This window comes from Mesoplodon densirostris, chromosome 9 (genome assembly GCF_025265405.1).
Source record: "Mesoplodon densirostris isolate mMesDen1 chromosome 9, mMesDen1 primary haplotype, whole genome shotgun sequence".
NCBI lineage: Eukaryota > Metazoa > Chordata > Mammalia > Artiodactyla > Ziphiidae > Mesoplodon > Mesoplodon densirostris.
The window spans coordinates 105266525-105281226 of NC_082669.1; the positions used below are offsets into that span (position 1 = coordinate 105266525).

The window sequence follows — 14702 nt, forward strand, 5'->3', positions numbered from 1 at the left end:
CTTAAATTTATTCTTTCTTTTCTTTCTCCCTGTCCCACCGCCAATGTTCATACACAATCATAATCACAATCACAGGGCAACATTTGATTTCATCACCAAAAGGAAAGAAATTTCATCTAGGAAATCCATAGAAAATGTCAGGTATAGGCATATTAACATCCTAAATGTGAAAAAATGAAAATAATTTAATTCTTCAGTCAATTGTATGTTTCTCTGATTTCTATTATGCTATTTATTCTGAAGCAATATTGTATTTTTATAGCATTTAGCTTTGCCTGACTATCAAAAGCAATGCTTGATGAGACAAAATAAAAAATGGTAAAAAATATGTAAACAGCATCCAGAGATGACCTTAGTAATAAACATTTCAGATTCTCACAACCTTCCACTCTTATTTATAGTCTTGTTGCTATAGAGATATTATTTCAAAACTGGATTAATGCTGCATATATAATTTTGCAGTTTTTTATTTTAAAGTATAACTTGGGTAAGGGCCTCCCTGGTGGCGCAGTGGTTAAGAGTCCGCCTGCCGATGCAGGGGATACGGGTTCGTGCCCCGGTCTGGGAGGATCCCATATGCCGCGGAGCGGCTGGGCCCGTGAGCCATGGCCGCTGGGCCTGCGCATCCGGAGCCTGTGCTCCGCAACGGGAGAGGCCACAACAGTGAGAGGCCCACATACCGCAAAAAAAAAAAAAAAAAAAAAGTATAACTTGGGTAAACTTTCCATGACATTAAATATTATACTGATTATGGCTTTTGGAATCAGAAAAAAAAAACCTGAAAATTGTCATGCCATGTTTTCTTGACCAAAAATAATAATAATAACAACAACAATAATAATAAAAAATTAACAGGTAACATTTAATGAATGTTCGCTATATGTCAGGAAGTGTGTAAGTTTTTTGCTTGTACTAATTAATATAATCCTTACAGCAGCCTTGTAAAGCAGGTACTATTATTCTTCCCTTTTTTACATGTGAGGAAAGAGAGGCCCAGAGAACTGTCAACTTGGCCAGGATCATGGAGCAAGCCAATGGTGGAACCAGCATCAGAATCCAGAGCCCCAGAGCCCATGGGGCACTGACTTTATAAAGAATCTACCAAATTTAGCAGAATTCATGGCACAGTAATTGAAAAAAAAAAAAAAAAAAGCTCATGTTTTTTAAGGGAGCAGACTTTTTTCCGTCTTTAATAGCTTTTATGTAGTTTGAACATACAACTGTTTTTAAGTGTAGTTACATGTTGGTTTTCCCATGTTAACTTCAATAGACAGAGCTTTAGAGAAACGTCGACCCTTGGTGTTGTAGATGAAAGGTCTACTTCGACATAGAGTCGTGATGGATTTGCCTTGTTTCTTTTCCACTCACGTGACTCAGGAAGCAACCAGCTTGGCCCCATATATGGCCACACGTCCGTGATGACAGGAAGTCTGCTGGATGATCACCACTGGCACTCTGTGGTCATTGAGCGCCAGGGCCGGAGCATCAACCTCACCCTGGACAGAAGCACGCAGCACTTCCGCACCAACGGGGAGTTTGACTACCTGGATTTGGACTATGAGGTAAATTTGAGGATGTATAAGTTGTAATGCATCAAGTGGCTGCCTCAGTTTCCTACTGTCTTGTTGTATTATTGTTAATCATATACCTTCCTATACCATTTTCACTTTATCCTCCAAAGAAAACTTAACTTACAACTTCACAACCTAATTTGTTAATATGTCGTTTTATTTATTTCTAAATTATTCATAATGAGTTCTTAAAACATTTATAAAAACTTGGTACCAAAATAACATACTGATATATTTAAAGAGAAGGACCATTTATCATGTTATCATGGCCATTTAACAAAACCACAATAAATTTAAGTTGTAATCTTTCCTTTGGTAGTTAATTATAACATAAATCACCTGTTGTTGATGATGTACAGTATATTATGTACATAGGATTGTCTAATATTTATTACAAAATGTTGAATAAGAAATCCTGAGTTCTGGTATATGTTAAGTCATTTATACATTCCTGTCTGTAGATAGTTCTTTTGACAAGTTCTGTTTTCTCAGATATCATTGTCATAAAAGAAATAAAAATACAAAATATTTTAAAGAGATTGTCCATAAATAAAAATATTTTTTTACCTTCCAAATGATCAAAGATTAAAAAATAATCAATGATCATATTGGTGCAGTAAAAAATATATATTCTCATAATATACTGGTAGGCATATCAAGTTTTTTAATTATTTGGAGAGCAGTTCAACCTTAAAATGTCCATCAAAAATGTTCATCATAAATAGGGATAAAAGTTCTGTAAGAAGATGTTCATCACTGGGGCACCCCTATGAGTTTGCTGTGCCATCTCCATGTGCCTTGGCCCCCCAGTTTTGAAATTGCAGATATATACATATACATATATGTATGTTACTGATATCCATACATAAATCTTTTAGAACATAGAATGTGCTTACCATAACATAGTAAGTGAAAAAGTCAGGATTTACAACTATGTTATTTTCTTTATATGTTTAAATAGTTTCTAAATTTTCTGTAATATAAATACATTACATATATTTCTAAATAGAAATTTAGAATAGAATATGCCATATAAACTTTGATATAGAGACTTTATTAACATTAAAATAAATCTAAGGTCATCAGGAAATAATTACTCCTCCAAACATCTCTTTAAAGTAAAAATGATTGTTGAAAGGGAAAGAATGTGAAAATCCCCAAAATTTCTATCTTCTATAAATTAATATGAATCTTGACTTATGTGGCTTATCTCCTACTGTAGGAGAGAATTTAAAGATGAATTATTCATTCTCCATTAATAAACTTTGAAGTACCATAGAAGAGGTGAGAAATCCTGGAACATTAGTAATGGGCAAACACAATTCCAATTTTCAAAAAACAGAATTAAAAATTTGGGGTTATAGACCCTTTGAGTTTGCGATGAAATCTATGAATATTCATGCACACACAATGCTTTCTATGGGGTCAGCAGTTTCATCGACACTTCAAAGCCCCTCTAGATAGAATACCATGTTTGAGAACCTCACCTGTAGACTAAAATGCCTGAGACATATTTGTTAGAGAGACACAGGAAAAAAATTTTAATTTACTAGAAAGAATCAGGAGAGACTCAACATATTTCTCTTTGTAGAGCTACTACCTGTTTACTTTCCTCAAATCCTGCAGTTATTGGCAAAAGCTGCAATGAAAATGGTTGGGCCTACCTTTATATCTCAACATGTTTACCTGAATATAAAGGGATTCTCTTGGCTTATTTGTTTAAAGAAAATTAGGGACTATAGTAGAATCGGTCTCTCAGTGTTTTTGCACACATCTCCTTGCACAAAAGGGCTCATTATGACTACCAAAAGACACACCTATTACTCAGGAAATTGCAAGGATTTTAGGAGCTCTGTGCCAGGAACTGGGAACAAAGACCAAAAATATTTATTATACTACACCATTATTCAATATTTCCATCATGTAGACAAAATAAACATAAATAACCTCAGGAGCATACATGATAGGAAAATGTAGACATGAGTTCTGAGTAGTTATTAATTTTTTGTTTAATGTAATGTATCAAATTTAAAGCTTATATAATTTAATTTTTAACAATGACTCTAACAGTCAGTTCTCATGAGCCAGTATTGGCAGGACCCAGCACACCACTGCCAGTGGCTAATTAAATAATACCTAGCCTCATTCCCGGGGATATATTGATACATCATGAAAGAAGCAATAGAAGACAAGTTTGTTCCTTTGACATAACTCGATTCGGGCATTTCTTGGGGAGAGAAGCCTTAACCGTTCACCTCACTGACCTCTCTGTAGCCTGTTAAAAGTGAGCCAGTCACCGTTGCAGTCAAGCTGTAGCTACATGGTGACCTGAGAAGCGTGCAAGGGTGTACAGAGGCAGTTCACTTCATTCTTCCTCCTCCAGCCAGTGACAACACAGGGCAGGACACAGACTGGTGTTTGTCCTGGCTTCTCTCCCTTCTTTATCCAAATGCCAAGATACACCCACTTTGGATGTTATGCCCTTGCCTTTGCCATACGTCTCTGCTTGGAAAGTAGAAGAATGCCTCCCCCTTGTCCATTGCAGAACTGGGCTAGGATTTTAGAAACCGGTTGGGAGTTTGTAGAGAATCAACTGCATGAGCTCAAATTGGAGCCATAATCCTGGGTTTGAATCCCTTTTTGCCCCTAACTCGTTGTGTGACAGTGGTGAAATCACATTCCCTTTCTATAAAGTGAATATAATAGCACATTGCTCATAGGGTTATGTGAGGAGACAACAGGAAGTAATAGAAATCACCACATATATCAGTTATAATTAATAAGACTGAACATAACAGATACATGTTTATTCCTTTCACATAAAAGGAGCCTACAGGGAGGTAGCCCTGGGCTCAAATGGCAGCATCATGGTCATCAAGACCACAGTCTACTTTTATCCTGCTGCTACTCCATCCCCTCTGCAAATTACTCCAAGATAGTCACTCACGTTCCAATTTGCATTCCAGACAGTGCGAAGGAAGGGAGTGAAGAAGACTGTGCCCCCCCATCCCTTTAATTATAGTTCTTGGAGTCACACACAACCCTTCCACTTAAATCTCATGAGACCAAAACTTGTTCAAAAAGGTTGGTAAATGCCAGGTATTGTCTGGGGAGCATGTGCCTAACTGAAAAGCAATGTTTTTTTCTTAAAGAAGGTGGGAGAAAGGACACCCAGAGGTATCTAGCAGTCTCTGCTACCCTTTGGAAACTCTTAGTAGCTAACAAAAAGGTCAGTGCAGTTCTTTTTTAGAGTCAACATTGTCATTGAATGGCAGTGCCATTCATAAGGCAATTGTGTGAGTCATAGCAATATCAGATTATTAATCTAACAACTGCAACAGTTTTTTTTACCATGAGAATGATTACAATATCAGAATGTGTTTCCTTTTATTGATGAGAATACATAACAAGAAACAAGTAGCGAGCACCTAATATCAAATGATGAGTTACGTTAGGAATTGGGATTTGAACCCACATCTCTTAATTGTAAGGAATCTGGTAAATTGAGCCTGTGATGCTTCACCAGAGTACCTTCTATAAGGTAGAACATGAGCCAAGGGTTGTCAAAAACAGAGAAACTGTAAGGAGTGTGTGAATCATTATCCAGAAGGAAAATGAAAGTCCCCCCATAAAGAAACTATGCACACGGAGAAGGAATAAAACAATACTTTTAACTAGCATTTAGTAATATTATTCAAAATGTGATGTTGCATGTCATTAAGCCTGGAAGATTTTATTACTGGAGCAGAAATTGATAAAATTGATAAAATGAATTTTAGATGGGAAATACAACACTCCATTAAAGTATCATTAATTCTTACCTTTGTTATTAATTACATGTATATAGCACCTAATAAGTTCAGTTCAATGTCACTTGAACATATTTTCCTAATCTATTTTAGAATACTCTCTATTATTCATTTTGTAGTTTCCTTATTATTTTTTATGTATTCTTAGTTTTCTTCCCATGTTTAAAATCTAAGGTAAATGATATATATACAGCTAACTGGTATTAATACATTTAATTTTATTTTAAGTGAGGTTTTTTGGTTTTTTATACTGTCTCATAAACCATCATTAATTTGTGCTTTTTCCCTAAAACGAGTTAAGCGTTTAAAATGCATATACACACCACTATATATAAAATAGATAAACAACAAGGACCTACTGTAGAGCACAGGGAACTATATTCTATATCTTGTAATAACCAATAATGGAAAAGAATCTGAGAAAGAATACATATATGTGTATAACTAAATCACTTTGCTATACACCTGAAACTAACAACATTGTACATTAAAAATTAAAAAATGGTTAAAAAATAATTTGAAACATCTAAATTTTTAAAAAATTAAAAAGTAAAAATAAAATGCTAAAACATAAATAGCAGAAGCATAATTTGTGTCTTCTAAAACCCAAAGATCTCTGCTTTATATATAAAATATGAAGTCTTGACATTGAAATATGTCTTTCATTTTCAAAACTTTGTAAGAAAAATTGGTAATTTAATAATAATTAAGAGAAATATATCTGGTTTATATATCTTGATATTACAGCTATGATTAATAGATTCATTCACTACTAATTTTTATTAGCAGTAAATGTCATTGGCAATACATAATTAAGTATAATTTTGTATTATATGAAATTGATATTTAGTACTATAATTTGATCAAAAATATGTAGAAAAATATATACTCTCTTTTTATAGGCAATGATTGCTTAAGAATCACAGGAAGGAGCATTGACCTTATTCCTTAGGACCTAGGAGACCTATAATATCTTTAAACCTGTACTTCTCAAATTATAGCCCCCAAATCTGAAGATGTTCTGAATCAATGTTGCAATTAGACTTTTGGAACTATTTTCAGCATTCACAATAAGACCAATGCATTTTTTACTCTAATGGTCATTAGACTATAATGTCTAAATGGGCTGAATACAATTTTCCTTGCTTTTGGCTGAAGTTTTATAAACTTAATATATTAATGCTGGTTATTTCATAATGGCTAGAAGCATTTATTGATAGTATAGTATGTCTTTGAATGATAAGCATAAAAATGTATTCTTAATATTACTTAATAAAAGATATTTGCTGTGTAAAATCTTTTAAAACAGTCCCAGGAAAATTGATAAACTGTCTTCTGTGTATTAAAATGCTAGGGGTTGTTGCTATTTTCTTGTTCAAGTTATAATCTAATTTTCAGAATTAATGACAATTAGCATATACTTCAATAACAACATAATTTAATATGCAGCAGATTTTGGAGGCAGAAAAAAATGTCTGTATATATTGGCCGAGGTAAAGATAACTGACCTTGGATCTATTGGTAGTTTTGTCTAATTTATTGTAAATGTTTTTTTTTTTTAAGTCGAATACAGCGTGAATGTTGACATTTTGTCTTTTTTTTTTTTCAAAGATAACCTTTGGAGGCATACCTTTCTCGGGTAAGCCAAGTTCCAGCAGTAGAAAGAATTTCAAAGGCTGCATGGAAAACATTAACTACAATGGCATCAACATAACTGATCTCGCAAGAAGGAAGAAACTAGAACCCTCAAATGTGGTAAGGTTTTTCACCCCCAAAATATTGGTTCATAGAAAAATCAAAGAAATTTTATTGTGTCTGGACTGCTAATAAACAACAGCATCATAGCATTTATCATCAGGCTTGTGGTGAGTTCAACCATATAAAACTATCTTTAGAGTTACCTGAAGATATGGAGATATTGAATTTACTCTGAGAATAGATACCAGTTTTTGAGTTAAATTAACCAGAAATAGACAATAAGTTTGATTCAGATGGGGCCCAGAATTTCACCCCCAGTGTTTCTGGATTCCCCATGGCAGAGGAACAGGCATACCTCATCGCAGCTGTTCAGCAGCCCTTAAATCGGCAGCCTCATGTTTCCAATGTCACATCGTATATAGCTCTGCATTTCTTGATTATGATGTAATTCAATAGTTTAAAAGTTTTAAAACCAGAAACTTTATTATATTTACTTCCATGTTTCCAAAGTTAATTCACTCAACTATGTAAAGAAATAAACTTCTTGTCAAAGCTAAACATACCAAATATTATGCAATTAAATAAAGATTGATTAGATTGGATAGTGAAATCTGTGACCCAGAAGCTCACAGTGGTCTTCTCTGACTCTGGTGTGAGTGTTTCCAGGTTGAACTATTTCAAGAAGGAGAGTAGAAATCAAAGAAACATGCTAGTACACTTGCGTTCCTACGACACCATATAGGATCACTACAAGATATCAACTTAAAAATCTGGTATGTGAGTTCCTTATGGCCCTGCAAGAGCAGGAGGTTTCTTTAATCCCAAAATGTAATTGAGAAGAGCCTGGGAATCCAGAGATCCATATATCTGGGAGCCAGTGGGAGTGGATAATATAATGAGTATTTGTGCTATGCTCTAAAAGACTCTGGTCTTGTTACCCCAAACTTGAGTCTCGGGTTTTCATGAAATTATTGGACAAATGGAAATGCTGAATGAATAACCAAGACTTCAGGTTGGATATAAGAAACTATAAAATAATAATTTAATGCAAAATTTTTCTTTACTAATTATCTTTCTTAAAAATAATGATGAATTTATACTAATAGTTAAAAATTGAACTTTGGTGAAATTTTCTCATAAGATATATTGACTGTAGAGAAAAATAATAATAGCTCCATGTACAGGCAAAAGGCACTGTACAAGACCTGTTACGTTTATGGTAATCTAAGAACAATACTACAAGGGAGATATTGTCATAAACATTTTGTAGATGAAAACTGAGATTTAAACTGGAAAAATAACTTTCCAATAAACATAGATTGTGGATTAACACTATCCGACCCCTGAGGTCATGGTCTCTTTCCATGCTGTGTTATTTCTTATCCAGAGCAGTATTTATACATAGGCTATTTTAAGTTTTGGATAAAATGGCATCAGAGTCCTTTTGTTTCCTCAGAAATTGTTACTTAAGATAGAAGCGTACAGAATCCAAATCATCATAATACCTTTTCCATTATTTACACCTTTAAGAAGTAAAGTGTTATTTCTGCCCAAACCTCCCAGTTGGTCCTCAAATGTATTAATTAGGTACCCAAACTACAGAGAATTGCACTCTGGAGACTCATTCCAAAATCAACTTTAACCACAAAATATATATTGTGCTTATAAATGCTATTTTAACTTGAATAACAAAGACATTTAGAAAAGCATGAATTATCTATAATTATGTTTGTTAAAATAGAATGAGCAGACATAAAAAAGGCTTTTAAACAAAAATATACCTATGTATTAAAAGTTTAGGCAGTATAGAGGCAAGTTGGACATTTGCAAGCAGCTCTACAAAGGCAAATATTTATGTAGGAAGTTTGCTTTCAAAGATGTCAGGTGCTGATATTTCAGTGGAATTGACTCAGCACTCATCCTGCACCCCTCTCCATATACACACCCATTTCCTCATTATACAGTGGATCCAGAGTCAGCACCATTACTCAGAAATACCTTTAACTTTGCGGGGAGACAATCCCCACAGCACAGGCATGAAGTCATTTATGACATCTCAGTTATTATGCACCACCAGTTCTTTTCATCGGGAAAAGTAAGCATTTAAAAATAATCATCTGTGAAGTCACAGCACAAATTTAATTTGAATATTAATTCAAAGAGACAGCCTAGCTTAATGTACTGCAGTGGAAGAGCTATGCATCTAGGGACAAATATGCGGTGTTGTTAAACAAACAAACAAACAAAAAATGAAGTGAAAATGTCTCCAAATCATGTTCCTCAAGATATGGTGGGTTAAAAAAAGATGGAAGAATATGTAGATTTTCGTATCTTTTTTTTTTTTTTTTTTTTTGCGGTACGCGGGCCTCTCACTGCTGTGGCCTCTCCCGCCGCGGAGCACAGGCTCCGGATGTGCAGGCCCAGCGGCCATGGCTCACGGGCCCAGCCACTCCAAGGCATGTGGGATCTTCCCGGACCGGGGCACGAACCCGCGTCCCCTGCATCGGCAGGCGGACTCCCAACCACTGCGCCACCAGGGAAGCCCAGATTTTCATATCTTTAAAAGGAAGGTACTTAGACACTAGAATAGAAAATTCAGTGTATTTGAATAAAAATCCAATTTCCTTGTACCAAATAGAGGGAGTGTGAAGGGGAAGGAGGAAGCTTTAATTATTGCAAGTTTTCTTTTCCTTTTGTACATTCATGTCACTGTTTCCACAAACATTAATGTGTTATATATGCACACTTCATGGGAATTTATTTATTTTATAAATTTATTTATTTATCTTATTTTTGGCTGTGTTGGGTCTTCGTTGCTTCACACGGGCTTTTCTCTAGTTGCGGCGAGTGGGGGCTACTCTGCATTGCAGTGCGCGGGCTTCTCATTGCGGCGGCTTCTCTTGTTGCAGAGCACAGGCTGTAGGAGCACGGGCTTCAGTAGTTGTGGCACACAGGCTCTAGAGCGCAGGCTCAGTAGTTGTGGTACACGGGCTTAGTTGCTCCGCAGCATGTGGGATCTTCCCAGACCAGGGCTTGAAGCCGTGTCTCCTGCATTGGCAGGCAGATTCTTAACCACTGCGCCACCAGGGAAGTCCCTCATGGGAACTTAAATGAGATTTTTGAGTCGAATAACAAAATAATCTGAGATAATCAAATCATGTTGATGCTAAATAGTTAATATTAATTCATATATATTAGGTATTGAGATAACACCCAAGAGTATCTGCCCCATAATAGTTTAATAAATAGTAACCGAATGATCATAGTTCCCACTGAGACCAGATTTATATATTAATAAGCATTTGACCAAGGCCATCCAAAAGAGGACAAAGGCATTCTCTCCCAGGCTGATGCAGCATCAGTAGTGGGGGAGGGAAAAGCAGCTCTTTGCTGTCTTCAGAAGGTCCAGTGGTCCACACCCAAGCCCACCACACAGGGACACATCCATTCCATAGTCAGCCCATCACATCAGGTGTCAGTCTCTCAATTCCATGATGGATGGTGCCTGTATGAATCCGTCAACTTGATAGCCAACTGCCGTACCCTGTTAGCTATAGCAGGAAGGACATGCCGAGGTATCCGATTGCTGCATCCGTGTCACACTGCTGCACATGAGAATTTCACACAGGCTCAAGTTCTGCTTTGAAATTTGTAAAACTGTCGCTTTGTCTACCGTCTTCCATGGATGCTTATTTTATTCTACATTTTCCTTAAAGCATGCCCTTCTGTTTTCCAGGGAAATTTGAGTTTCGCGTGCGTGGAGCCCTACACGGTACCTGTCTTTTTCAATGCTACCAGTTACCTGGAGGTGCCTGGACGGCTTCATCAAGACCTGTTTTCGGTTAGTTTCCAGTTCAGAACTTGGAACCCCAATGGTCTTCTGCTTTTCAGTCGTTTTGCGGATAATTTGGGCAACGTGGAGATTGACCTCACTGACAGCAGAGTCAGCGTTCACATCAACATCACGCAGACCAAGATAAGCCAGATAGATATTTCCTCAGGTCAGTGCAATCTATTCAATGTTTGCTCCTGAAACTGCTATTGTGGTTTCCACAGTTAAAGTTCTGTTGTTGCTATGTTGGTGTCACATGCTCGTGATTATGTTTGGAACCAGACTTTTGAGGTACTCTCTTAGCTGCCCTGAGTGCGGATTGACTGAGGGAAACAGAACCTTGCTGAGATGGTGAGGGTGGGCGAGGAGGAGAGTTGGTTGACACTGTCTCAGAGGACTGAAACCTTCCATTTTTTTTTTTGCAAATGCTGGTTCTTTTTGAATAGAGCAGTGGATACTCCTCTAAGTTAATGTTATATGTTTAAAAACAAAGCATGTTTATTTGATTAACATAAGAAAGAGTAGTTTATCTTTTGACCTTATGGGCATTCAAATACTTTTTACTATTAGTAATAAGACTGTATTGATTTAATTATGACTTTAAAGGTATAGTTTACTGCTTGCATCAAAAGCTCAAAGTGATCTTGCTAAATTTCTACAACGTGTCAGAAAAAAAGTGGGGGTGAGTACAAAGAGGAATGACAAGAGATATGTATCGACTGAGGGCAGACTGGCCTGGCTAAGCGGAGTAATTTTTAAACTTGACACGGCAGTGGTGTGATAAACTGAGACTTAGGTAATATTGTTGTTATTTGAACAAACTTGGCGACCTTGGAATATTCCTTGATTATGATGGTGCAAAGAAAACTGAGATTGCAAAGTGAGATGTCATAAACAAAGAGAATAATGTATGATATGGGACTGATAAATAATTTTTAAAAATCGCCAAATTTCTCTAGATGTCTCTTGCAATAGGTGTTTTAAGTAAGTACTTATTTTAAGTAAAGAACTATTTAGAAATGGAAGACAGAAGGAAAAAGAATGTTTCCTGAGCCCCTTACAGATGTACTAAATACTGAGAGAGGAAGTTCATAACATAAGGCTCAACGGTGTGACTGTGGACTCTGATTTCTACATATTCCGTATTCACTCGTGGCACCATATGCATACACCTGACACAGTTGCTAACATATTGTATGATTTGGTCCATCTCATTTCTCTTCTATGCTGTCAGCTCCTTGAAGGCAGAGGCCACGTCCCTGCATATAGAGCAGCACCTGTAACGTAAGAGGTGCTCCAGGAATGTTTGAATTCAGCACTGTGGCTCCCTGAACACAGAATATCTCCTGCTCAAGGATAGGTGTCTTTTCATACAATAGGCTGTGTGTTTCTGTATGGCCTGGCTTTGTGGACTATTACTGAAAAAGACTCAAGGAAGACAGGAACCATTATGTTACAGATGTCTCTGAATTATAGAAATCAAAAGCTATTGTGAAATACCTAGATGTTTACTTTTTCTGTTCTTATGTTGTTAGTTTTGCTTTTTCCCTGAATGTTCAGAGTCAAAATGATTGATCACTATATTTTATCGCTACTTCCCAGTATAAATCCACCTGGGAGATTTAGAGGAAACAGAAATTATCTGGAGAGACCAGAATAACACATAAAACAAATACACATACAAATATTTACCACAGTTGAGAAATTCCCCACTAGATTCTGTTATGTTTAATGATTCTTTTCTAATGCTTAAACACATAAAAGTATAAGGATGAAGGCCTCCCTCCTGGCATTCACTGAGCAAACCCGACCTCTTGGTGGTTTTCCACATAACAGGAACCATTGTAATTAAAAGAATAGGATCTTAAACATAGTGATTAATAGACATTTACTAATTCAATTTGGTCTAATTTAGGACTCCAAGATACTCTCATCTATTTTAAACTGTGTTTATTAAAATATAAATGAAAGAACAAAGAAATCCAATATGCAATAACTAATTTACCTTAATAGATTTGCTTAAATATGGTAAAAGTAGACTTCAGACGTTTTTGTCAATTTAGCTAAGAATCTGTGCAAATTAAGAACAGATGTGAAATCCAAAATTTTATATAGTCTCACTCTTATATAGTCCAAAGAAAATATTTATGTTTCAAAGATTTCCATTTTTTCCCATACATGGAGGACACTAATATTTGGTTTAACAAAGGGAAATCATTCTGTATTACATATACCCTATTCATTTATTGTTGAAGTATAGTTGATTTACAATACTGTGTTAGCTTCAGGTATACAAAAAAGTGATTCAAATATACATTCTTTTTTAGATTCTTTTCCCATTATATGTCATTACAAGATATTGGATATATTTCCCTGTGCTATACAGTTAATCATTACTGTTTAACTATTTTATGTGTAGTATTGTGTGTCTGTTAATCCCATACTCCTAATTTATCCCTCCCCTCCTTTTCCCTTTTGGTAACCATAATTTTATTTTCTATGTCTGTGAGTCTATTTCTGTTTGGTAAATAAGTTCATTTGTATTATTTTTTAGATTCCACATATAAGTGATATCATATGATATTTGTCTTTTCTCTGACTTACTTCACTTAGTATGATCATCTCTATGTTCATCCGTGTTGCTGCAAATGGCAACATTTCATTCTTTTTTATGGCTGAGTAATATTCCATTTTATATATGTACCACATCTTCTTTATCCATTCATCTGTCAGTGGACACTTACGTTGCTTCCATGTCTTAGCTATTGTAAATAGTGCTGCAATGAACATTGGGGTGCATGTATCTTTTGGAATTAGAGTTTTTGTCTTTTCTGGATAAATGCCCAGAAGTGGGATTGCTGGATTATATCATACTTCAAATTTTAGTTCTTTAAGGAACCTCCAAGACTGTTTTCCATAGTAGCTGTACCAATTTACATTTCCAGCAACAGTGTAGAAGGGTTCCATTTTCTCCACACCCTCTCCAGCATTCATTATTTGCAGACTTTTTGATGATGGCCATTCTGACTGGTGTTGTTTTGATTTGCATTTCTCTAATAATTAGAAATGGTGAGCATCTTTTCATGTGCCTATTGACCCTCTATATGTCTTCTTTGGAAAAATGTCTATTTAGGTCTTCTGCCCATTTTTAGATTGGGTTGTTTTTTTGATACTGCATTGTATGAGCTGTTTGTATATTTTGGAAACTAAGCCCTTGTTGGTTGCATCATTTGCAGTTATTGTCTCCCAGTCCCTAGGTTGTCTTTTCATTTTGTTTATGGTTTCCATTGCTGTGCAAAAGCTGATAAGTTTGATTAGGTCCCATTTGTTTATTTTTGCTTTTATTTCTTTTGGCTTGGGAGACTGATCTAAGAAAATATTGCTATGATTTATATCAGAGTATGTTTTGCCTATGCTCTCTTCTAGGAGTTTTATGGTGTCTTGTCTTATATTTAAGTCTTTAAGCCATTTTGAGTTTATTTTTGTGTATGGTGTGAGGAAGTAGTCTAACTTCATTGATTTATATGCAGCTGTCCAGATTTCCCAACACCACTTGCTGAAGAGACTGTCTTTTCTCCATTGTACATTCTTGCCTCTGTTGTCAAAGATTAATTGACTGTAGGTGTTTGGGTTTACTTCATTGATCTATATATCTGTTTTTATGCCAATACCATGCTGTGTTGATTACTGTAGCTTTGTAGTATTGTCTGAAGTCTGGAAGGATTATGCCCCCGGCATTTTTCTTTTCCCTCAGGATTGCTTTGGCAATTCTGGGTCTTTTGTATTTCCGAA

The 14702-nt window shown here is 35.7% G+C and overlaps 1 protein-coding gene across 1 annotated transcript in view; it reads left to right on the top strand.

Annotated features, from left to right (window-relative positions):
- The window catches only part of CNTNAP2 (contactin associated protein 2), a 1481544-nt gene that overhangs the window by 311135 nt on the left and 1155707 nt on the right, over window positions 1–14702 (top strand). Inside the window, exons 8-10 of the mRNA XM_060107754.1 lie at window positions 1378–1562; window positions 6992–7135; window positions 10815–11079. Coding sequence (XP_059963737.1) covers window positions 1378–1562; window positions 6992–7135; window positions 10815–11079 — 594 coding nt within the window. The remainder of the gene's footprint in view (window positions 1–1377; window positions 1563–6991; window positions 7136–10814; window positions 11080–14702) is intronic.